This window comes from Arvicanthis niloticus, chromosome 3 (assembly GCF_011762505.2).
Source record: "Arvicanthis niloticus isolate mArvNil1 chromosome 3, mArvNil1.pat.X, whole genome shotgun sequence".
Classification (NCBI taxonomy): domain Eukaryota; kingdom Metazoa; phylum Chordata; class Mammalia; order Rodentia; family Muridae; genus Arvicanthis; species Arvicanthis niloticus.
The window spans coordinates 138,406,459-138,432,003 of NC_047660.1; the positions used below are offsets into that span (position 1 = coordinate 138,406,459).

The 25,545-nt window shown below is 41.8% G+C and overlaps 1 protein-coding gene and 1 pseudogene across 1 annotated transcript in view; one reads left to right on the plus strand and one right to left on the minus strand.

The window, feature by feature from the left end:
• Positions 1-1,441: 1,441 nt before the first annotated feature.
• Positions 1,442-25,545, plus strand: part of Adgre1 (adhesion G protein-coupled receptor E1) — a 115,022-nt gene continuing 90,918 nt past the window's right edge. Inside the window, exons 1-5 of the mRNA XM_076932044.1 lie at positions 1,442-1,574; positions 6,049-6,111; positions 15,715-15,861; positions 16,343-16,498; positions 16,583-16,702. Of these exons, the coding sequence (XP_076788159.1) occupies positions 1,544-1,574; positions 6,049-6,111; positions 15,715-15,861; positions 16,343-16,498; positions 16,583-16,702 (517 nt within the window). The 5' untranslated portion in view covers positions 1,442-1,543. The remainder of the gene's footprint in view (positions 1,575-6,048; positions 6,112-15,714; positions 15,862-16,342; positions 16,499-16,582; positions 16,703-25,545) is intronic.
• LOC117705095 (large ribosomal subunit protein uL1 pseudogene) lies at positions 24,569-25,221 on the minus strand (annotated as a pseudogene).

Here is a 25,545-nt window from a genome sequence, read left to right on the forward strand (position 1 = left end):
AAAGCAAACCCTACTAGATAACTGACAGTAATGGAAATATCAGGACACTTCAGCAGCACTCTAGAGAATGTGTTCTTTGATGTTGTGCTGGCTAGTTTCATATTAACTTGACACAAGCTAAAGTTATATGAGGGATGGGATCCTCAATTGAGAAAACGCCTTCATGAGATCAGGCTCTATGCAAGCCTGTGCAGCATTTTCTTAATTAGTGATTGATGGCGGAGGGTTTATCCCATGTGGGTGGCACCATCCTTGGGCTGGTGGCCTTGGGTTTTATAAGAAAGCAAGCCGAGCAAGCCATAGGGAACAAGTCAGTAATCAGTACCCTCCATGGCTTCTGCATGAGCTCCTGCTTCCAGGTTCCTGCCCTGACTTTCTTCAATGATGAACAATGATGTGTAAGTGTAAGCCAAGTAAACCCTTTCCTCACCAAGTTGCTTCAGTCATGGTGTTTCCTCACAGCAATAGAAACCCTGAATGAGACAGATGCTTCCATAGACTCCACCTTCAAGACACTAGTTTGATGGCCCTCATTTTGGCTCCTCTCTCACTGCCCTGCTTTCCAACTGGTCTATTGAGGGGTCATCTCTCTGACAAGCAGCTTTGACCAGGACCTTTGTGTAAGGGCTTTCACCTAGGGGACCTCAGTTAACATATGACTTGGCTTCTGTATCTTCTGAGGTGGTGTTTTCATATGTGTTGGAGGCTGGTGTGTGTGGTGTGTATGGTATGGTGTATATGGTGGTGGTGGTGTGTGGTGTATGGTGTGGTGTGTGTATGGTGATGTTGTGTGTGGTGTGTATGATGTGGTGTATGTGGTGTGGTGTGTGGTGGTGGTTATGGTCTCTCTGTATCTGTCTGCCTCTGTTTTTCTGTCTGTCTGACTGTCTGTCTATCTCTGCCTCTCTCTCTCTCTCTCTCTCATCTCTCTCTCTCTCTCTCTCTCTCTCTCTCTCTCTCTCTCTCTCTCTCTCTCTGTCTCTGGTGTTGTGCATGTGGTGTGTGTGTATTGTACAAAGTTGACATGATTACAGAATTGAATTTTCTTGGCAGCAAGACCATGGATCCTGGTGATAAATGCAGCATGACTTTGTTGAAAAGTCTTTGAGATCTTGAAGGGTGGGATTGACCTCACTGTGGGCAGGATGTGCAATCTCACTTGTTTGGTGCAATGAAAGATGAGGATGAGAGGTGGGAGGGGGTGGTGGTTTGAAAAAAAAGAATGTTGGAGAGGAAACTGGAGTGTGTGTGTGAGAGAGAAATGGAGAGAGATGGGGTAGATGGTGAGATATGGAGAGAGAGGGAAGGAAATGGAGAGTGAGGAAGAGGGGTAGTGGGAGAGGGAAAAATGTGTACACCAGCCAGATTTAAGGGAGAAATTAGGGGATTGCCAGGCTGTCTACCTCTGATGGTGGCAACTCAGCAGAAAGCTGCTGGGGCCCTGTCTGGCTTTGTTGAGCAAGCCTGGCTCCACCCCTTTCCTTTCCCACAAAGCAAGCTTTTAAAGGGAAGGCTCTCTTCATTGAATGACTGCCACAGTACGATGTGGGGCTTTTGGCTGCTCCTCTTCTGGGGTGAGTATGAGGTTGAATGGGGCAAGGGGAGGTGGCTGAGGTGTGGGCTGGAAGCAGATTGTAGGAAGGGCTAGCCTTGGAGGGGTCCAGCCCATAGACTAATGTCTCAGGCCTACTGCACACAGCAAACCTCAGCTTGGCAGATCTTTGACAAAATTCCTTGACTCAGGAAAGTTCATTCATCAGCATAGACCTTCCTGTAGCTGTTCATTTGGTATGTATGTGTTTGTGAGCCATCTCAGTTCTAGTTAGAATTTAGCATGGAGTAAACTTACAGGGCTCCTGCATGTGCATCCAGGTCCCTAGGGATGGTGCGAGGGGATGGACAGGCACACAAGAATGGGAACCATTCCCTTACCATTGCATAGCCCTTCATTATCAGCCACATCTCACCATGCAGAACATGGGAGTGACGGAGGTAACTTTCTGGGCTTGGGCAACAGTATAGTATGTAAAGTGCCTGTCCTGCAAGCATAAAGACCTGGGTTTGATCCCAGAATTTATGGTAAAAAGCCAAGTATAATGTTGCACTTCTACCTCTGGATCTGGAGAAGAAAAGGAGGATCCCTGGTTCTTGATGGCCAGCTAGCCTAGCCCACGTGGTGGACTCCAAATCAGTGAGAAAGCTTGTCTCTAAACAATTAAGGTAGGTGGAACTTGAGGAAAGGTGTCTGAAGTCATCCTCTGGTCCCTACATGTGTGTACACACACATGTATGCTTACCTGCACTACACATTGTACAAAATGCAACACACACACACAACACACATGCAATGCACACACAGGCATTCAATGCACACAAAATGCACATGTGTACTCACAAATACACAAAGAAATACTGTGATCAAGTCTTAGTTGATGAGGGGTGGAACCATGGTGTAAAATCATTCCAGCTTTGACCTGGTTCAAACTTTTAGCCTTGGCTCATTTGTGCTGTGGGAGTCAGGGAAGACAGTCCCATTCTGGAAACAGACTGAGGCTTCACCTTCCTTTCCTGGCTCCTGTTGCTTTTGTTTTGGGGACTGGTGTGTTTCACTGCATGATCTTCCACTTCACTGGTTTTCTTGCATGTCTGCAAGATTTTTTTCATTGTTTTAAATATAAAGATGGGAGATACAGATTTCCTGTTTTAGGGATAAGAAGAAACTGAATCATAGAGAGTTGAAATAACTTTTCCCAGGGCATAAATTGTTATCAGTGAAGACATAATTAGAAAATGCCCAAACATTAAAATATGCACAATACACATATACAGGTACAAGCGTAACCCTAAAAGTCAGAGAACGACTTTGGGTATTGGTCCATACCTTTTATCTTGCTGAGAAAGAGTTTCCTCTGTACACTAGACTTACTGACTCTCCAGCTTCTGGGGATTATGTGTTCTCTGCCTTGAATCTTATTGTAGGAATGCTGAGATTATAGGCACACACTATGGCTAAACTTATGTGTTTTCTGGAGATTTGAAATCAGCTTCTCATGCTTGTGTAGTCAGTGTTCTACCCACTGTCTGGATGGGTGTCTGTCTGGTTTAATGTCTTTCTAAAAGCTCTCCATACTTATTTTCTGTTTATGTATGTATGCATACGTATATGTAAGTATGCATATATGTGTATGCATGTATGAGTGTATGCAAGTATGCATATATGAATGTAGCTATCATCTCTCATCTATTATCTATTTTTTCCTTTCTATCCATCCATCATCTATCTAATCTGCATGTCTATTATCTAACAATTATTTACTTAGATACATATCTATCATTTACCACTATATCTTTCATCTCTCTACATCTATCATCTATCTGTCTGTCTATCTATCTATCTATCTATCTATCTATCTATCTATCTATCTATCTATCTAATCTACCAACTGATGTATGGCACTTAGCAGGATGCTTTTATAGCATTCATAAATCGGTGAGTTTCCTCCCCAACACTGCATATGGCAGGTGTGTTGGTACACACATATGTTTTCAGCACTTGGGAGGTAGAGGCAGGAGAAGAAAAGGTTGAATGTAATCTTTGGCTACAAACTGAGTTTGAGATCAGCCTAGGCTACATGAGAATCTATCTAAAAAAAGTCTATGATTATTCTCATGACATTGATGATAGTGATGAAGCATGAAGATGATTACAGTAAGTACACAGGTGGCGATACTGGTGGTCACTACACAGGTGGTGATACTGCTGATTGCTACACAGGTGGTGATACTGGTGGTCACTACACAGGTGGTGATACTGGTGGTCACTACACAGGTGGTGATACTGGTGGTGGCTACACAGGTGGCGATAATGGTGGTGGCTACACAGGTGGTGATAATGGTGGTGGTGGCTACACAGGTGGTACTACACAGGTGGTTAAAGATGATGATGGTGGTGGTGACTATACAAACTGGGAGGCAGCATAAAGGAAAAAAATCTATTTTGCCTCACAATTTGAGATGGTATGGTCTGCCATGTTGTGGAAGCCTTGGAAGAATTATGGTTGGATTGTGGGACTGCCACTGCTTTATGCTTGTTGGCTGTGAAGCAGAGAGCTAAGAAGTTGGACTGGCATACAGATTTTCAGGTCCCCTTCCACGGCCTCATCCAGAAACTCCCCCAGACAACACCACCATCTGGTGACCAATAGGTTAAACACACGATTGTGTGGGTTACATTTCACATCCAAACCACAGCAAACAGCCTGCATACTTATGTCTATTACATGTACATGCCTTACACACATAAAAGCAATAATTTTAATATATTCTTATGAGTCAACTTAAAATAGCATTGTGTTTATTTATTTAAATATATTTTAATTTATTCTTTGAGGATTTAATACATAAATGCAGTGATTCTGAACACACGAACCCCCATACTACTCTACAACTCCTCTCAGACCCCTCTTCATTGTGATCATTCCTAATGTCATGTCCTTCTTTAAAAAAAAAATCCACCTAGATGCATGTGGGCATAGGGCCATCCAACTGGAGAGCAGGTGACCTTCTGGGGCACATCTCTGAAGCAAGCAGATTCTCTTCTCAGAAGCCACTGATTCTCAGTAGACCATTATCTGAGGATGGGACCAGACTAGAATGTTGGCTGGGGCTTGACTCTGTAGGTTTCATGTAGACAGCCACAACTGACATGAATCTTTAAGTACTATCATGCTAGGAAGACATAGCTTTTCCAAGTCCTCCTCAACTCCCAACTTTGGCTCAGAAACTATTGCAGAAGATGGGGCAATACTCTCCCCATGTAGTCTATTTCTCATAGGATGAACTGGTCACTGTGGGATTAAAACTTCATGGGAGAGCAGCATGGGTAATTTTAAGATTATTTATTGTCTTAGGGTTACTATTGCTGTGATGAAACACCATGGCCAAAAGAAAACTTGGGTAAGAAAGTGTTTACTTGGCTTACATTTCACATCACAGTTCATTAGTGAAGAAAGCCAGGACAGGAAGTCAAACAGGGTGGAGCTCATGCAGAGGCCGTGGAAGGCACTGCTTACTCACTTGCCTTCATAGCTTGCTTAGCCTGCTTTCTTATAGAACCCAGGACCACAATTCTAAGGATGGTACTACCCATGATGGGCTTAGCCCTCCCCCATGAATCATGCAATAAGAAAATGCCTTACAGGCTTGCCTGCAATTACATCTGTTCTGGCTGGTTTTGGTGTCAAGCTGACAGCAACTAAAATCATCAGAGAGGAGGGAGCCTCAGCTGAGGAAATGACATCCTGCTGTAAGGCATTTTTTTTCAATTAGTGATAGATGGGGGAAAGCCCAGCCCATTGTGGGTGGAGCCATCCCTGGCTGGTGTCCTGTGTTCTTTAAGGCTGAGCAAGTCATGGAGGCAAGTCAGTAAGCAGCACCCTCCATGGCCTCTGCATCAGCTTCTGCCTCCAGGTTCCTACCCAGTGTGAAATTCTTAAAATGTTAAAGAAAGTGCTGCAAGAAAGGATTTTAAATATTCTCACACAAAGAAATGACAAACTTTTGAGGGGAAGCATAAGAGTTAAAACCAAAACAAGACCTCCACACAAAAAGAGACATGAGAATAGAGGCAGATCATAGTGGTGCATGAACACAATACAGAGCATACTCCAGAATATACAAACCACGAACAGTAGCAACACTAACAAAATGTAGGTCTCAGAGAGATGCCTCTGCAGGTAAGGTACTGGCTGCTCTTGAAGAGGACCTGGGTTCCGGTCGCAGCACCCATATGGTGCCTCACATCCACCTGTAATTCCAGTTCCAGAGGCTCCTTCTATCCTGTGTGGACACTGTACCCATAAAACCAAACATCCCAATAAGACAAAGTGCAAAGAAATCAGGAGTGCTCTGTGGAAATTATGCAAAATGACATGGCCTCCTCAGTGGGGGTTCCCTTCTAGCTTTGTTTAACTGGTTTATAGGAGGTAAAGCTACAGTTTGAGCACAACCGGCTTTTCAACATTTTATGCTTTCTCCTCCTCTTCACAGGCTTCAGTGGAATTCACAGATGGCGGATGACCACACTTCCCACCCTGGGACAAAGTCTTAATGGTGAGTCAGTTAAAGAGAACAAATGTCTGGCCTGAACAAGATGGTTTTTTGGGGCGGGGGGAGCTCTTGTGTCCCAGAGGATGACCCTCACACTTTGTGGGACCAAGTTAAAGGCAGAAGCAATGCGATATATGTCTCCTGGTTCCTACTCCAGGACAGCTCCTCAATGCTCTAAAATTACTGTGCAACCCTAGGCAAGATATGTAGTCTCTCTGGTGTTCAGTTCCCTCAAGGGTGGGCTTTAGAGACCTATGTGCATATTGTCTGGGTGCTGCTAGGCCTCTCTTCTAGTATAAGTCCCTTCCCAACAATATTCTGCAGTCTTAACATAAATTCTCTTTTCTTGTTCTCTAATTCTTGTTTTGGAAACAGTAATCGGGACATTAGGATGTCTTTATTATTATTACTATTATTATTATTATTATTATTATTATTATTATTTGCAATTCTGGAATGCCATAATCAAACCTGGTTATTATATTTGAGCTTGCTTTTGTGGGGCAGAAATCTCGCGGGCAGGGGGAAGGGAGGGAGTCCGGCGACAGAGTCTCAGGGCGGTCTGGCACCAGGGCTTCCTGCGCCGCCAGCCCCACATTCATGCAGCTGTCGGTGGGCGGGCCAGCGGCTGCATCGGCAAGGTTCCAGGGTTCCAAAAGCTGGGAATCAGGCGGAGAGACCATGGACACGTGGAGTCCGGTTTTCCAAAGCTTTTATTGTTCATGACATGGTGAATGGATGTAGGTGTTGTGCGCTTCTTCCCCCCTCAAAGGCCAGGGGAGACCAGTCTTATAGGGAAGAGAGAAAGGGGAGGGAATAACTTAATTAGCTACGCCCCTGGCCTTTTGATAATTCATTAATATTTAAATCTCTGGAGGTGGAGACTTGTTAGTCACACACTCTACCTGTCCTACGTGACCAAAGGTAACAGATTAAATGGAGTTACCTCGTCCAAGGCCCAACATCCCACCCTCTTTTCTTTCATAAAAGGAGAGGCAACTCTGTGTTAATGAGAGATGTGGACCACATGGAAGTAGTTTGGAGTCCCAGAGCGCGGGGAGATAATATGCTGTCCCTGACAGGCAATGTCCTGTTGGGTCTCCTGGCTATCTCAAACCCAGCGCTCTATCAAGGGGGCCTAGGAACAGGGCTAAACATCCTACCATCCCTAAAAGGGTCTCCAGGGTTTAAAGCCCGTTCAACCAGGCTATGTCCAAACCATGTCTTCATGGCCCAACATCTCACTGTTTTTAGTGAAAATTTTGGATGAGGTGGTCAAAATAAAACACTATGTAGGCCAGAGGGTGTAGCATAACTAAGTCAAGGGTAATGGGAATTGAGGGTAGGGTTTGGAAGGCAGGGAATCATTGAAACAATTAAATACAGATTGTACAGTTTGAGGGTAATGACATCTGATTAATCTAAATAGACATTATGTTTTCCTCACTAACATGTAACTTTAGCTATGTGACTTTGGCAAAAGAGTTTATTTGTAGCTGGAAGGTCTAGATTTGTCTTCTGTAGTGAGCATCTCTGGGTTCTGGCATGCATCTCTGGAGCCTGGTGTGGGTCTCTGGATTTCAGCATGTTCTGGGGTCTTCAGTCAGATGAGACGACTGGAAGAAGGCAGCTTAGCAGGTTTCAGGAGGTGGCGCTGTCACTGGATCTCAGCATGTCTCTGGAGTCTGCAGTCAGATGAGTGGCTGGGAGAAAGCAGCTTGGCATCTCAGGCAGGTTCCAGAAGATGGCTGGACTCTGTTGGATCTGTGGGTATACCTGTAGGATAATCACAGGAGGGAAGCAGCATCTCGGGCAGGGAGATGTCTGTAGGCTGGACATGGGGCATTAAATTGCTTGGGAACAAGCACCTTATGGCCTGTTGTTAAGATCCTGGAAAAGCAAAGGTGTTTGAGGAAAGTTTGGTCTTGGAAGGTATCTGAGTCTGTTTTTGGATGGCTGAGGGAGAAAAACAATGTTAATTTTGTATCTGGGATTGGCAGCAACAGTTTGCCTGTAAAAGAAATTAGTTGTTAATTAAGACTCAAGAAATGGTGATCAGCACGTTCACTTAAACTGTGGAAGGAAATTAGATGGCTTTTAAACCTTGAAGAAATTATAAAGGTTGAAAAATAATGTTGGACATCTATCACAAGTATTAGAGAGAAAAGGCAGCATTAAAATAGAAAAAATAACAAATTTTTGGTTGAAAAAACACAAGCATTGTTGTTCTAGGTGTTCCTGTTAGGAAGAAAAGGAAACGTTTAAAATTTTTGTTGAAAAACAGGAACGTTTGTTGCAGGTCCTCCTGTTGGGGAGGAGCAGTAATGGCGGGTTTAGAAGCAGTGGGGGGAGGGGCCTAGCTCTGCCATGTGGCGTCTGGGTGCTCTGGCAGAGAGGTTCTGCATTCCTGCTTTTCTTTTTCTTAACTGGTAAATTTTAAATGTAGATAAAAGTAAAGGCCAACTTTGAAAAAAATTTAAGGCAAGCAAGAAGTATTGGGGAGGGCTAAGAGTCAGAAAGAGTGAGAGTCTGTGTCTATGAGAAAGACACGTGGAAGCTGGATTGGAGTCAGCAGCTTTGAAAGAAACTGGCAGGCAGCACAGGGGGCAAAGGGTGTAGGCAGGATTTTAGATCCGCTGCTTCAGGCAAGCTGGCTGAGCTAAGTAGCTTTAGTCAGCTGTAAATGATTGAGGGTGAGGGGCAGCATAGGCTGGCTAAGGAACACTGGGCTGGGTAGCAAGCAGGGTTCTGCCCTGTTGCTTCAGGCAAGCAGGCTAAGCCAAATAGCTGTAGCCTGTCGCATATGACGGGGGAGTAGGAAAAGAAGCTACCTGGCAGGGTGCTAGGGGCTAGAGTTTGGAGTTGGCGATTTTGAGAGAGAGAGAGAAAGAGAGAGAGAGAGAAAGAGAGAACGGTCTCAGCCGCGAGAAGGAGTCTCTCAGCCAAGGGAGTCTTAGAAAGAGGGTTATAGCAGGTGTTGTGGTTTGAAAGACAGCTATTAGCTGTGAAGGAACCCCCTCTGTGGAGCTGGGGGGATGGGAAGAGTGGGGGGCTAAGAAGCCGCCGCCATCTTGTCTTTGAGCTGGAGAACACGTGGGGAGAGAGACCTAGTTCTTTTGTATTAGGCAGGGGTTAGGCTATAGCTAAGAATTAGAGAAAGAAAGAGGGGGTAGGGTGGACACAGAGAGATGTTACTCACAGTTTTTTGCAGACACCAGTGGGGGCGCTTGCGGAGCTGGCTCTGTGCACGTTGTCCACCACCTGTGGGAAACAATGTGGCCCGTGCATGGGTGCACGAGTGTGGATCTCTGTTGCTGGTCTGCACCGTCCTTTGTCAGAGATAGGGCTATTGTAGAGGAGCAGGGGCTAAGCAGGCACTCACAGTGCGCAAGGCAGACTCTGCGGTAGGAGTCTCTCGGTGGGAAATCTCCGTTTTGGGCCCAAGCCTCGGCGATGGGTGGGTGCGGCAAAACGGGAGAATGTGGGGGTCGTATGGGCAGCAGATCCATATGCCGAGATTGGCCTCCAACTGGGGTCTAGGAACTCCGGCAGAATGGAGGCGGGGAGCGCGGGGCGCGCTGAGAGAGGACCAAGAGACTTTACATCTCGCAGGAAGTATACTTGCTTAGCAGATTTAGCCAGGATTTTTCTTGTAGACGCATGGGTGGTCGTGCCCCACGTTGGGCGCCATCTGTGGGGCAGAAATCTCGCGGGCAGGGGGGAGGGAGGGAGTCCGGCGACAGAGTCTCAGGGCGGTCTGGCACCAGGGCTTCCCGCACCGCCAGCCCCACATTCATGCAGCTGTCAGTGGGCGGGCCAGCGGCTGCATCGGCAAGGTTCCAGGGTTCCAAAAGCTGGGAATCAGGCGGAGAGACCATGGACACGTGGAGTCCAGTTTTCCAAAGCTTTTATTGTTCATGACATGGTGAATGGATGTAGGTGTTGTGCGATTCTTCCCCCCCCAAAGGCCAGGGGAGACCAGTCTTATAGGGAAGAGAGAAAGGGGAGGGAATAACTTAATTAGCTACGCCCCTGGCCTTTTGATAATTCATTAATATTTAAATCTCTGGAGGTGGAGACTTGTTAGTCACACACTCTACCTGTCCTACGTGACCAAAGGTAACAGATTAAATGGAGTTACCTCGTCCAAGGCCCAACATGCTTTGGGTCTGAGTAATCCAGCTTTGACTATAATAAATATCCAAGTTAATCAGTTTATAAAGAGAGAGGTTCATTTTGGCTTGTATTGATAGGGCTCTCCACTTGTGGTTGGTTAGTTCTGGGGGCCTGCCTGCCTGGAATGGGTTGAAGTGGGATGCAGCATTGAATGTATCAGGCCAAAAGACTGATGATCACCAGCCTTGTAGGAAATGCAACTTGTTTTTACTGTTCTATGCTTCATTAAGCGTGGGGGACATTTATCTCTTTATCTTTCTCATTACTTACATTATAATTCTCTGTGCTTGAATAAGCCTAAAAAACTTAACTCCTACATACTTATAAACTTACTTTATAATTCTCTGTCAATAAGCATATGCTGAATAGCAGTAGGGAATTCAGTAGCGGATTTATTGCTAAAGTTCCTTTCTCTCTGGGCAGGCAAGAGGAAGGCTTGGGGCAACTAATATTTAGTGAACCAGGGAAAGAAAGTCATGCTTGCAGAAAGAAAAATGTTTACATAGGCAATATGCAGAGAAACACATGAAATTATAAACACACAGAGACACATTCACATATTTTGCCTAACCACCTGTCTCATCCACTCCACAAGTATTCATGCATACAGTATTTGGTAGATAGAGCAAAAGCTTCCATGAGCAGATTTCATTGAGCAAATGCCAGTGCAGAAAGAACACACTCATTCTGGAAAAATAAGCTCCAACCGTTACTGCATAGAGAAAGACAACTACTTTTTAACTGGGTATGAAAAAGCCCTGTCCTTGTCAATGAGAAGAAGCTTGATGTTAAGAAAAAGCCTATCTCATGATAAGAAGAAGCCTGCCTGCTCTCTCTGTTCTCTCTGCTCTCTTATTGTCATTGTTCCTAGTTCTTGTGCTTTTGCAGGATACATGATCACATGGTATTATAAGCATCCTTTTTCAAAAGTTCACAAGTTCAAACATAAATTCAAACCTTAAATTGAATAAGAAGTTACAACAGAGATGTTTTTTACATGAGTTTCCATTAAGACTAGTTATCTAAGTAAGCATTTATTATCTGTCATTAACTCCATATATTCATTAAGAGTTTAAAACAATAATTCTTATGTCTTACTTTAGCATGATTTTGCCAAGAGGAAAATCATCTGCCTCATTAGATTAGAGGTTTTGCATAGATAAATCCAGTCAATATTTTATCTTCTGTCCCTGTACCTACAATAAATTGTTCATTCCCAGTTTATGACCTTTAGTTATCAGATAATGGTTTCATAGCTAGCCTAAAAGGAATATTTTCCCTAATCATAAATCTATTTCAAGCCTTCTTTCTATCTTAGTGCAATTAACCTGTAACACATGAAGCTTTACAGAGTACTAATTGCAGTCTCCATACATAGAGGGCTCAAACTTACCTGTATAAATTAAGGAATTCCATAGAATCATTATTAGGAGTTAAGAAATTGTCTATTTCTCTATATAGTATTAGTACAAGAGAGTACATCTTTGTTGATCTGCAGAAAATTTGCCCAACAGGGTGGGCTAAATAGATCATCATACTATTTAATAATAACAGGAAAGGCATGAATCAGTTTTGAGATTAACTCTCTTGTACTTTTAGAGTCTATCCATCACAGCCATGCAAAATGTTGTTACTTTCTTGTCTCTTCTAGATGGCTAGCCCCCAAAATTATCGGTCTTGGACTGGATGAAACAAGGGAAAGCCTGTAGAAAAGAATTTGTCTCTCTAGTCCGGGACTGCAGATGCAGTGTGAACTTTGCTCCTGTCAAAGTGCTTTCTTTGAAACCAACCTTTCCCTCCTGAAGGGACTCTTGTGGGGCATTTTGTTACATAATCAAGATAACCTACCTAAAACTATGACAATTGTGTTAGTTCCTTGAGAATGTTGTACAAAGATGCTGTGTGTTTTGATTGCATTCACCTCTCATTTCTCCTCTGTCTCCTCCCAGAACCACCCCCTAGGTGCCTTCTTTTAAAAGTAATGTTATTTTTAAGTATTTGTTTAAAATTTAACACTTGTATTCACTTTCCTCCAGTTCCTCCTTTGTCTTCCTCATCACTTTCCCTCCCAACTTCATGTTATCTCTATTTTTCTTTTATTCTTTATTTAAAATAATTGAATATTAAAATATAATTATATCATTTGCTCTTTTCTCTTTTTCCTTCCTTCAACCTCTCCCATGTCCCCACCCCTGCCACTCTTTACATTTCTGGTCTTTTCTTTTAATTGATCTTGTGTTATTGCTACACACACACACACATACACACACACCCCCCTACACTCTCTCCCAACATACCACACACAAACACATACACACACTCATATATACACACATACATACACAGAACCTCTCTAACATAATAATACAACATATACATACACACATACCCCCTCTATATAAACACATAATATATACAAACACTCCCCCAAATAACAATACAACATATATACACACATGCACATTTACACCACCCCACATATATAATACTCCCTATTTACACACATACACACATATCCCTCACACATATGTACATATACAAGCATCCTCACATATATACACATACATCTACATACATCCACATACCTCCATACACACATATACACATATACCACTCACATATCAACATATGCATATATACATACACACATCTATATACATCCATATACCCCCATACACACATATACATATGCACACATATACCTCTCACATACCAACATACACATATATACATATACATACCTCCCATACCCCCATACCCATACACTGCACACACAGATAGCACCCCTCCCCACATGAATGTGACCTTCTTAGTCCATTTAATGTGTTACTTGTATGTATACAATTTCAGGGTTGACCATTTTGCATGGAATAACCAATTGAGCCCTTTCCCCGGGAAGAATGATTCTCCCTCTCACCACATTCCTTGTTTGCCTATACGTCTTTATTTAGGGGTGAGGGACCATGAGGTTCCCCTTTCCACATTATTGTGTCCATTGCTGCCATCCTTTTACAGATCATTTTAGGTAGATTGTATTGCTGAGGTATCATAGGTGAAGGGTCTCTGTCACTTCTTGGAGACAGATTCTCTCTCAGCACACTTCTGATCCTCTGGATCTTGCAATCTTTCCACCTTATGTTCTATGATGTTTCTTGGGTCATAGGTGCAGTATCCCTAGGGGCCGGGCTCTCCACATTAAGTTATCTCTGTACTTTGACCAGCTGTGCTGTGGTTTTCTGTTATGGTCTTCCTTTCCTTCAAAGGGATGCTTTTTTGATGAGGAGTGAGCACTATAATGATCTGTTGGTATAAGGATACATTTTAGAATGCAGTTAGGAATTATGCTTGTTTAATAAAGCAGCAGTGACAGGCTCTCCTTTAAGACCCATGACTTCACTAGCCCAGGTTAGTTGGCTGGGTTTACAATACCAGAAATGATTCCCCTCCTGTTTTGTGGGCCTTAAGTCCTATTAGACAAGTGTTGGCTACTTCTAAGCTATAACTGCTATGAATGGACCTTTAGGGACATCTTACCATTGGGAAGTATAATTAGCTCAGGCAAAACAGCTTTATTTTATATATGTCTGTCTATCTATCTATCTACCAATTATCTGCTTATCTATCAATTATCTCTCTACCAATCTATCAACCAATTATCTATCTATCTATCTATCTATCTATCTATCTATCTATCTATTATCTATTTCTATCATCCATCTACACACAATAAATGTTTGCTTATATGTATTACATATAATATATAATATATATAATTTTAGGTAAACATAAAAATAATGATTTTTAGCTGAACATTTTATCATACCACCTTTTAAAAGGACAATTTTATTTTTTTATTTCTAGTTTTTTATTATTTATTATTTTATTTTTATTTCATTTTTTATTGGATATTATATTTACATTTCAGATTTTATCCCCTTACCCCATTTCCCCTCCCCCAGGAACCTCCATCCTATCTCCCCTCCTCCTGCTTTTATGAGGATGTGCCCCCACCTACCCCCTACTCCCATCTCCCCACCCTCGAATTCCCCCCCCCCCAACTCTGTGTCCAGCCTTCATGGGACCAAGGATCTCCTCTCCCACCTATGCCCGACAAGGCCATCCTCCCCTATATATACAGCTGGAGTCATGGGTCCCTCACTATGTACTCCCAGGCTGGTGGTTTAGACCCTGGGGAGCTCTGGTTGGTTGGTATTGTTGCTCTCCTCATGGGGCCACAAACCCTTTTGGCTCCTTTAGTCTTCTCTCTAACTACTCCATTGGGAAACCCTTAATCAGATCAATGGTTAGCTGTGAGCATCTGCCTCTGAATATGTCAGACTCTGGCAGACCTCTAAGGAGACAGCTATATCAGGCTCTTGTCAGCATGCACTTCCTGACATCCACATCAGCGTCTACCTTTGGTGACTTCACATGGGATGGGTACCCAGGTGGAATGGTCTCCAGATGGCCCCTTCTTCAGTTTCTGTCCCACACTTTGTCTCCATATTTGCTCCCTTGAGTATTTTGTTATTCTTTCTAAGTAGGACCGAGGCATCCACACTTGGTCTTCCTTCTTCATGAGCTTCATGTGGTCTGTGAGTTGAATCTTGGCTATTTCAAGCTTTTGGGCTAATATCCACTTATCAGTGAGTAAACACCATGTGTGTTCTTTTGTGATTGGGTTACCTAACTCAGGATGATAATTTCTAGTTCCATCCATTTACCTAGTTATTATGTCTTTATTTCCATATAATTTTTTATGACATTGACCTGAACATCTAGAACAAAATATTAAGATTTTGTATGGCATATGAATGTAGCTTTTGAATGAAAGGTAGTGGGAGAAGAGAGATTTAAGCTTCAAAACTTCTCTTTTTATAGTCCCCTTCATAAGATCAGAGAAGGGCCCAGGAAAAAAAATTATGTTCTATATTTTATTAAAAGAGAACCTCCTAATTCTCCCTGTTGATCATCCTCCTGACTCCTCTGCCTGCTCTCATCTCCTCTTGATGCTTTCTGGCCAGACAAGGCAGCCCAGCTAGAAGAACATATATCATGTACAGTCAACAGCTTTTGGGATAGCCCCCTGCTCCAGTTGTTTGGGACCCACATGAAGACCAAGGTGCACATCTGCTACATATGTGCAGAAAGGCCTAGGTCCAGCCCATGTATGTTCTTTGGTTGGTGGTTAAGACACCTACTTTGGAGGGCTCAATCCAGGGGCAAGCATGCTTGTCTCTAGGCTGTTCTTATAAAAAACCAGTTACTTCATCTATTTCCCTTGTTTCTCACATGGGCAAGACATGGATAAGATATCTTCCACAGGCAGGAGAATCTAGGGTATGGCTCCTCCATTCCTTTCTGTGACTCCTTGAAAGCCCTATTCTAGTGCTTTACACACATCTATATGTTTCTTTCCATGTTACCTAGGTGTGAATGAGTGTCAAGACACTACCACTTGCCCAGCTTATGCCACCTGTACTGACACCACAGACAGTTATTACTGCACCTGTAAACGAGGCTTCCTGTCCAGCAATGGACAAACTAACTTCCAGGGCCCAGGAGTGGAATGTCAAGGTGAGTTTATGCTGTGTGACTTCCTGGGGAGACATGAATAAACATCTACTCTTACCATAGATAGAGTACTGGCCACAAGCTGAAGAAATTATTCCTATATCACACTCAGGCAGCTTAATTTTGTATTACTCATATAACCAAGGGAAGGGGCCTTGTGAATCTGATGTTGAAGATGTTTTGACTTAGTCTAAGGAGTCCCTGCCTCCCTCAGAAGGGAACACTTCAGTTCAGAAGAAATCACTACACAAGTGTTCATATTCTATCAAAGACTGCTAGTGTTTGGTAGGAGGTCAGTGGTGTTTGACTTAGTAACCCACTTTTATGAACTTGGAACCAAAATTATAAGACTGCTTAGATTTAAACAGAGGGACCCTAGACCCCACCAAAGTCGCCAAATAATGAGCTCACAGAAGGAGGGTTATTTCAATTATTAGTTCCAGAACAAGAACAGTTTGTCACTCCAGACTTTTTCTTTGCTCAGATGTTAACGAATGTCTTAAAAGTGACTCACCTTGTGGTCCTAACTCAGTCTGCACCAATATCCCAGGGAGAGCCAGGTGCAGTTGTCTTAGCGGCTTCTCTTCTTCCACTGTGGAAAGCTGGATCCTGGGAAGTCCAGGTCATGTTCCTTGCACAGGTAATATTTTCAGGCTCTCTGCCATGGGTCTTTGGTGGTCAGCACACAGCACATAGTTCACTCACTCTTTTGCTGCCCCTGCAGATGTTGATGAGTGCCTGACAATTGGGATCTGCCCTAAGTATTCCAACTGTTCTAACTCAGTGGGAAGCTACAGCTGCACCTGCCAACCAGGCTTTGTCTTGAATGGCTCCACTTGTGAAGGTTTGTAACACCTGGTCCTAGCAAATATTTTTTTTCCTATGTATGTATGTATGTATGTATGTATGTATGTATGTATGTATTCTGTTTATATCCCAATATCAGCTCCCCTCTCCTCCCAGTCCCTTACACAGCTCCTCCCTCTATTTTACTATCTTCTCTGAGAAGGCAGAGGCCCAACTTGTGTATCACCCTACCCTGGCACATCAAGTCACACTTCAGGATTGGGTACATCCTCTCCCACTGAACCTAACAAAGCAGTCCAGCTAGGGGAAGGGGATCCAGTGGTAGGCAACAGAGGCAGGGACAGCCCGTGCTAAAAATGTTAGGGGACCCACAGGAAGACTAAGCTGCATATCTGCTGTGTGTGTGTGTGTGTGTGTGTGTGTGTGTGTGTGTGTGTGTGTGTGTGTGTGTATGTATGTATGTATGTGTGTCTAGGATCAGGTCATCTTTGGTTGGTGGTTCAATCGCTAGGAGCCCCAAAGAGTACAGGTTAGTTGACTTTGTTGGTTCTTTCTGTGGAGTACCTGTCCCTTTCAGGTCCCCCAGTCTTTCCCCCAACTCTTCCATAAGACTTCCAGAGCTCCATTTAACGTTTGGATGAGGACCTCTGCAATTGTTTCCATTGGCTGCTGGGTGGAGCATCTCAAAGGACAGTTATGCTAGGCTCCTGTGTGCAAGTGTAGCAGAATATCATTAAGAGTGTTAGGGATTGGTTCCTGCCCATGGAATGGGTCTCAACTTGGGCCAATCATTGGTTGGCCCTTTTCTCTGTCTCCACTGTATTTTTGTCCCTTCACATCTTGTAGGCAGGACACACTATGGGTTGAAGGTTTTGTGGGTGGGTTGCTGTACTTATCCCTCCATTGGGAGTCCTCTTGACTACAGGAAGTGACTACTTCAGACTCTATCACTTACTGCTTAATAGTCTCAGCTAGAGTCATAGACTCCCTAGACTCCCTGGGGCCTCCCTCTGTCCCAGGTCTCTGGTACATCTTAAAGATAGCCTCCCTCTGCCCGCCATTGATTTCCTTTCTCTCTCCCTACACCTGTTATCCCCGTCCTGTTCTCACCATCACCTCTCCCAATCAGTTCCCTTCCTCCATATGCTTCCAGTGTCTATTTTATTTCCTCTTCTGAGAAAGATTCAAGGATCCTTCCTTGGACCTTCCTTGTTATTTGGCTTCTTTGGGTCCGTGGATTGTAGCATGGTTATCCTGTATTTTATGGCTAATATCCACTTATAGAAGAGAACATGTCATGCATGTCGTTTGGGCCTTTGTTACCTCACTCAGGATGATATTTTCTAGTTCCATCGATTTGTCTGAAAAATTCATGATATCTTTGTTTTTAACAGCTGAGTAGTATACCAATTTGTGGGGTAAATATGCCACTACACCATTCATTCTCCTGGATCTCTAGTTTTTTCTCGTCTCTTGACGATTCTTGATTCTGAATTCCCTTTTACCTCCCATTCAGTTCCCTCTATCTATCTGTATCCTTTGACTATTCTACTCCTTCTCAGTGAGATTCAAGCATCCTTGCTTGGGCTTCTATCTTGTTTAGCTTCTTTGGGTCTGTGGAGTATAGCATGGGTATCCTGTACTTTTTGGCTAATTTCTACTTATAAGTTAGTACATACCATGCATATCTTTTGGATCTGGGTTACCTCACTCTGGATGATATTTTCTAGTTCCACTTGCCTGCAAAATTCACCATGTCCTTGTTTTTAATAGTAGCCTATTGTATAAATGAACATTTTTAATGTATCCACTCTTTGGTTGAGGGACATCTGGGTCATTTCCAGTGAATAATAAAGCTGCTATGAACATAATGGCACATGTGTTCTTGTGGGATGGTGGAGCACTTTTTGGGTATATGCTCAGGAGCGCTATTGCTTGTTCTTCAGGTAGAACTATCCTTTTTTTTTTAATCTGCCAGATTGATACTGAGAGTTGTGTGCAAGCTTGCACTGCTCCCAGGAATGGAGGAGTGTTCCTCTTGTTTCATATCCTTGCCAGCATGTACGGTTTCTTGAGTTTTTAATCTTAACCATTGTGATGAAACCTCAGGGTCATTTTGATTTACATTTCTCTGATGACTAAGGATATTGAACATTTCTTTGTTGAAAATTCTCTGTTTTCTTTGTGGGGGGGGTTGGTGGTATCTAATTTCTTGAGTTTTTAAAATATATTTTGGATAATAGTCAGATGTGGGGTTGGTGAAGATTTTTACCAAGATGTAGGTAGGCTGCTGCTTTGTACTATTGACAGTGTTTTCTGTCTTCAGATTCATGAGGCCCCATTTATCAATTGTTGATCTTAGCGATGGAGTTGTTGGTGTTGTCTTGTTTCCTGTACTGATTAGTTCAAGGCTATTTCCCACTTTATTTTCTATTAGATGTAGTGTATCTGGTTTTATGTTGAGGTCCTTGATACACTTGGACTTGAGTTTTATGCAGTGTGATAAATATGGATCTATTTGCATTCTTCTACTTGCAGACATCTGGTCAGATCAGCACCATTTGTTTCATTGTATAGTTTTGTCTTCTTTGTCAAATATCAAGTATCCGTAAGTGTGTGGGTTCATTTTGGGGGCTTTGATTTGATTCCATTGATCAACTTGTCTGTTTCTATAGCAATACCATGCAGTTTTTACTGCTCTGTAGTACAGCTTTATGTTGGAGATGGTGATACCTCCAGGAGTTCTTTTTTATATATTAATTAATTATTTATTTTATTTATTTACACCCCAAATGATGCTTCCTAATGTCCCCTCACAGAGCTCTCCCCTACCCTTCACCTCTGAGAGGGTGCAGCCTCCAGATTTCCTCCTACCTTGGGGCACCAAGTCTCTACAGGATTAGGTGCATCTTTTCCCACTGAGGCCAGACAGGGCATCCCTCTGCTATATATGTGCCAGAGGCCTTGCACCAGCCTGTGTGTGTATGTTGTTTGTTGGTGTCTCAGTCTCTGAAAGCTTCCAGGGGACCAGGTTAGTTGACACTCTTGGTCTTCCTGTAGGGTTGCCATCCCCTTCAGTTCCTTCAATACTTCCCCTAACTCTTCCATAGGAGTCTCTGACTGCCAACCAATGTTTGGATATGAGTATCTGCATCTGTCTTAGTTAGCTGCTGTGTAAAGCCTCTCAGAGAACAGTCATGCTAGGCTCCTGTCTGCAACTGTAACATAGCATTATTAAAATTATTGTGTGTTTGTGCCTGCCCATGGGATGAATCCCATGTTGAGCTGGTCACTGGCCAGCTATTTCTTCAGTCTCTGTTCCATTTTTGTCCCCTCATTTCTTTTAGACAGGAGAAATTTTGGGTCAGAAGTTTTGTAAGTGGGTTGATGTCCCCATCCCTCCACTGGGGGTCCTATCTGACTATTGGAAATTGTATCTTCAGGTTTCATATCCCCACTGTTGGGCATTTTAGCTAAGATCACCAGCAATGAGTCCTGGGAGTCTCCTCCATCCCAGATTTCTTGGACTTCCTAGCGATGCTCCCAACCCCCACCCCAGCAGATGCCTGTTTTTATTTATTCTCCAGGCCCTCTGTGCTTCTCCAGTGCTCCCCCATACCTGATCCTACACCCTTTCTCGTCCTGCTCCCCACTCTCATCCAGGTCCCCCAGTTTCTCTGACTCCAGTGATTATTTTGTTCCCAATTCTTCCTTCTTGTTAAACCTCTGTTTATGGGTGATACTATGTGTATTCTGTGCTTTTTTTTGACTAATATCTACTCATCAGTGATTACATACATACCATGCAATTCTTTTTGGGTCTGGGTTACCTCATGCAGGATTGTATTTTCTAGTTCCATTCATTTTCCTGAAAAATTCATGATGTCCCCATTTTTAATAGCTGAATAGTATTTCCATTACATAAACAAATCACATTTTCTGTGTGTTTTTTGGTTGAGGGGCATCTGGGTTGCTTCCAGTTTCTGGCTACAGAAGCCTACAAATAAGGCTGCTATGAACATAGTGAAACAAGTGTCCATGTGGTATGGTGGAGCATCTTTTGGTTATATGTCTGGGTAGTGGTATAGTTAGGTCTTCAGATAGAACTATTTTCAATTTCCTAAGAAACCTACAGATTGATTTCCAGAGTGGTTGTACAAATTTGTAATCCCACCAAAAAATGGAAGAGTGTTCCCCCTGTTCCATATCCTTGTCTGCATGTGCTGTCACTTGAATTTTTGATCTTAGCTATTCTGATTGGTATAAGGTGGAATCTCAGGGTTGTTTTGATTTGCATTTCCCTGAATGAATAAGGATGTTAAACATTTCTTTAAGTGCTTCTCGGCCGTTTGAGATTTTTCTTTTGGGAATTCTCTGTTTAGCTCTGTACCCCAATTTTGAATTGGCTTATTTTTTGGAGTCTAACTCTTTGAGTTCTTTATCTAATTTGGATATTATACCTCCATTTGTTTTAGGGTCAATGAAACTCTTCTCAATCTGTAGTCTGCCATTGTGTCCTATTGACAGTGTCTTTTGCCTTACAGAATTTTTTTAGTTTCAAGAGGTTCCATTTATCAATTGTTGATCTTAGAGCCATTGGTGTTCAGTTCACCATTGATATTCAGTTTTCCCCTGTGCCAATGTGTTCAAGGATATTTCCCCACTTTCTCTTCTATTAGATTTAGAATATCTGATTTTATGTTGAGGTCTTTGATACACTTGAACTTGGGTTTTGTGCAGGGTCATAAATATGGATCAACTTGTATTGTTCTACATATAGACCACCAGTCAGACCAGCAACATTTGTTGAAGATGCTTTTTTTCCTCCAATGTATGGTTTTGGGTTCTGTTTCAAAAATCAAATGTCTATAGGTGTGTGCTTATTTCTGAGTCTTCTATTCTATCCCATTGATCAACTTGTCTGTTTCTGTACCAGTACCATGTAGGTTTTATCATTGTTACTCTGTAGAACAGCTTGAGGTCATGGATAGTGATTCCCCCAGAAGTTATTTTGTTGTTCAGAATTGTTTTGGCTATCCTATTTTGCTTTCCATATGAAGTTGAGAATTTCTTTTTCATTGTCTGTAAAAAAATGTGTTGGAATTTTGATGAATATTACATTAAATCTGTAGATTGCTTTTTAGTAAGATGGCCATTTTCATTATGTTAATCATACTGATGTATGAGGATGGGAGATCTATCCATCTTCTGAGGTCTTCTTCAATTCCTCTCCTCAAAGACTTGAAGTTCTTGTCATACAGAGCTTTCACTTGCTTGCTTAGAGTCACATCAAGATAATTTATATTATCTGTGGCTGTTGTGAAGGATGTTGTTACCATAATTTATTTCTCAGCCATTTTGTTTATATAGTGGATTATGTTGATGGATTTTCATATACTGAAGCATCCCTGCATCCCTGGGATGAATCCTACTTGATCCTGGTTAATGATGTTTTTGATGTGTTCTTGCGATCAGTTCTCTAGAATTTTACTATTTTTGTATTGATGTTCATAAGAGAAGTTGGTCTGAAGATATCTTTTTTTGCTGGATATGGTTTAGGTATCAGGGTAACTGTGGCCTAATTGAATGAATTATGCACTGTTCCTTCTGTTTCTATTTTTAGAAATTGTTTGAGGAGTATCGGTATTAGCTCTTCTTTGAAAGTCTGGTAGAATTCTGTACTAAAACCATCTGGCCCTGGGCTTTTTTTTGGTTTGGGAGGTTTTGAATGACTGCTTCTATTTCCTTAGGGATTATAGAAATGTTTAGATAGTGTACCTGATCTTGATTTAACTTTGGTATGTGGTATCTGTCTAGAAAATCATTCATTTCATTTAGATTTTCCAGTTTTGTTGAGTATAGGTTTCTGTAGTAAGACCTAATGATTCCTTGAACTTCCTAAGATTCTGTTGCTCTGCCTTCCTTTTCATTTCGGATTTTGTTTATTTGGATACTGTCTCTGTTCCTTTTAGTTAGCTTGGCTAAGTATTTGTCTATCTTGTTGATTTTCTCAAAGAAACAGCCTTTGATTTCATAGATTCTTTGTAAATCTCTCTTTGCTACTAATTTTTTTCAACTGAGTTTGATTATTTCCTGACATCTATACCTCTCAGTTTGTTTGATTCTTTTTTCTAGAGCTTTTAGGTACACTTTCAAATTGTATGAGAAGTCTTCATTTTTTTTTTAATGAAGGAACTAAGTGCCATATTTCTTCTTTGTTTCATATTTTCTTCTTTGGTTTCATTGTTTCCCATAAGTCTGAACACTTTGTGTCTTCATTTTAATTTAATTTTACAAAGCCTTTAATTTCTTTCTTTATTTCTTTCCTTATCCTGTAGTCATTGAATATAGAGTTGTTTAGTTCCCATGAGTACGTAGGCTTTCTAGTTCCCACGAGTACGTAGGCTTTCTGTTGTTTCTTTTGTTGTTTAAGTTCAGCTTCAATCCACCATTGTCTCATCAAATACAAGGATTTGTTTAAATTTTCTTGTATGAGTATAAGGCTTGCTTTTTATACTTGAGTATATGGTCAGTTTTGGAGAAGGCTCCCTGAAATGTTGAGAAGAAGGTATAATTTTTTGTGTTCCATTTGATTTATAATGTCTGTTAGTTTCATTTTTTCTCTGTTTAGTTTCTGTCTAGATGGATTGTCCATCTAGAGGTGAGAGGCCGGTGTTGAAGTCTCCCCCTATTAATGTGTGGGATTTGATGTGTGATTTTACCTTCACTAATATTTCTTTTATAAATGTGGATGTGCTTGTGTTTGGGATGTGCTTGTGTTTGGGGAGTTCAGAATTAAATGGTCCTCGTGGTGGATTTTTCCTTTGATGAGTATGTCGTGTCCTTCTGTATGTTTTTTGGTCACCATAGGTTGAAAGTCTACTTTATTTGATATTAGAGTGGTTACTCCAGCTTGTTTCTTGGGTCCATTTGTTTGGAAAACCTTTGCCAGTCCTTTACTCTGAGGTAATGGCTACCTTTGTTGGGTGTATTTCTTGTATGTACTCACTCTGTTAGCCCGTGTTTTTTTTATTGGAAAAATTGAGAATAATGATGTTGAGAGGTATTAATGGCCAGTGACTGTTATCTTCTGTTATTTTGGTGTTGGTGTTGGTTCTCTCTGTCTCTCTGTTTCTCTCTCTCTCTCTCTCTCTCTCTCTCTCTCTGTATGTATGTATGGAATTCTCTTTTGGTTTTGCTAGTGTGGAATTATCTCTTGCCTTTGTTTTCTTGGATGTAGTTATTTACCCTCCTTTTCTTAGAGTTTTTCTTCTAGCGAGGGTGGAAAATATTGTTTAAATTTGGTTTTGTCATAGAATACATTGTTTTCTCTATCTACAGTGATTAAAAGTTTTCCTGGGTATAGTAGTCTGGGCTGGTATCTGAAATCTCTTGGAGACTGTAAGATATATTCTGAGGCCCTTCTGGCTTTTAAAATCTCTGTTGAGAAGTCTGGTGTAATTCTAATAGGTCTTCCTTTATTGTTACTTAGCCTTTTTCCCTTGCAGCTTTTAATATTCTTTCTTTGTTTTCTATACTTAGTGTTTTGGTTATTATGTAGTAGAAGGATTTTCTTTTTTCTTTTTTTTGCTTCACTCTATTTGATGTTCTGAAGCTTCTTGTACATTTATAATCATCTCAGTTTTTAAGATTAGGAAAATTTCCTGCTATGGTTTTGTTAAAGTTATTTTTTGTGCCTATAATTTGGGTTTTTATCCTTCTATTATTTTTATGTTTGGTCTTTTCATAGTGTCTCAAATTTTCTGAATGTTTGTCTTAGAAACCTTTCAGCTTTAGCATTTTCTTTGACTGTTGCATCAAATTTCTTCTATGCCTGAGAGTTTCTTTTCCATCTCTTGTATTTTTTTTGGTGTTTTTTTTTTTTTGTGGAGGATGATAGTACTGAGGTTTATTGGAGTATCCTAATACAGACACTGGGCTTGCCCATGGCACTGTTGATTTACAAAGCCTGGTGTTTGCCAGTTTTTCTTGAGCAAGAACACCAAGAAATTGATAGCCAGGTGGTTGTTGTAGACCAGCTCATCACCTTCACATGGCTGACAGCCAAAGCCAGACACAGTACCTTCTTCATCTGAACTTGACGGTAGATTCCACCTTATTCACTTTGGCCGCCACATTTTCATTGTGTGCCAGCAGGGAGGGGAACTTGCCAACCTTGTTTAGGCCTGGGCCCAGGATACGTGGGACTTGCTTGATCAGAGACTCAGAGGCCAAAAAGGCATTATACTTCTTGGCCAGCTTTTTGACCAACTTATTATTATTATTAAGCTTCTTAAGCGCCTTGATGTCCATGTGGGGGATATCCATGGCCTTGGCTTCATCACAGTGCTGCTGGTCAACCAGGATGCATACCAAGAACTTGGGGCAAGGGGTGGACTTAAGCCTGACAGGGCCTGAGAAGCATTTGTCCTTCTGAGGGTTGTAGTTCTTCAGGCTGATCTGCAACTCCACCATCTCCAGAAACTTGTGTTGGTTCCTATGCAGGATTTCCCACACAGCCACATATAGGGTGTGGTGTGAGACTTTGCTGCTCATGGCTGCTCCTGTCATGGAAACTGGAAAAGAAGCTTGGTGCTTCTTTTGTGTGTAGTTCTTGCTCTTTTTCCTAGGTTTTTCATTTCCAGCATTGCTTCAGTTTGTGTTTTCTTTATTGTTTCTAGTTTCATTTTCAGGTCTTACATGGTTTTGTTCATTTCTTTCACCTGTTTGATTGTATTTTCATGTATTCCTTTATATTTATTCCTTTCCTTACCTTTCTTTTATTGGATATTTTCTTTCTTTCTTTCTTTCTTTCTTTCTTTCTTTCTTTCTTTCTTTCTTTCCTTTTTGGTATATGAATCACTTGTTTCTTATCTAAGC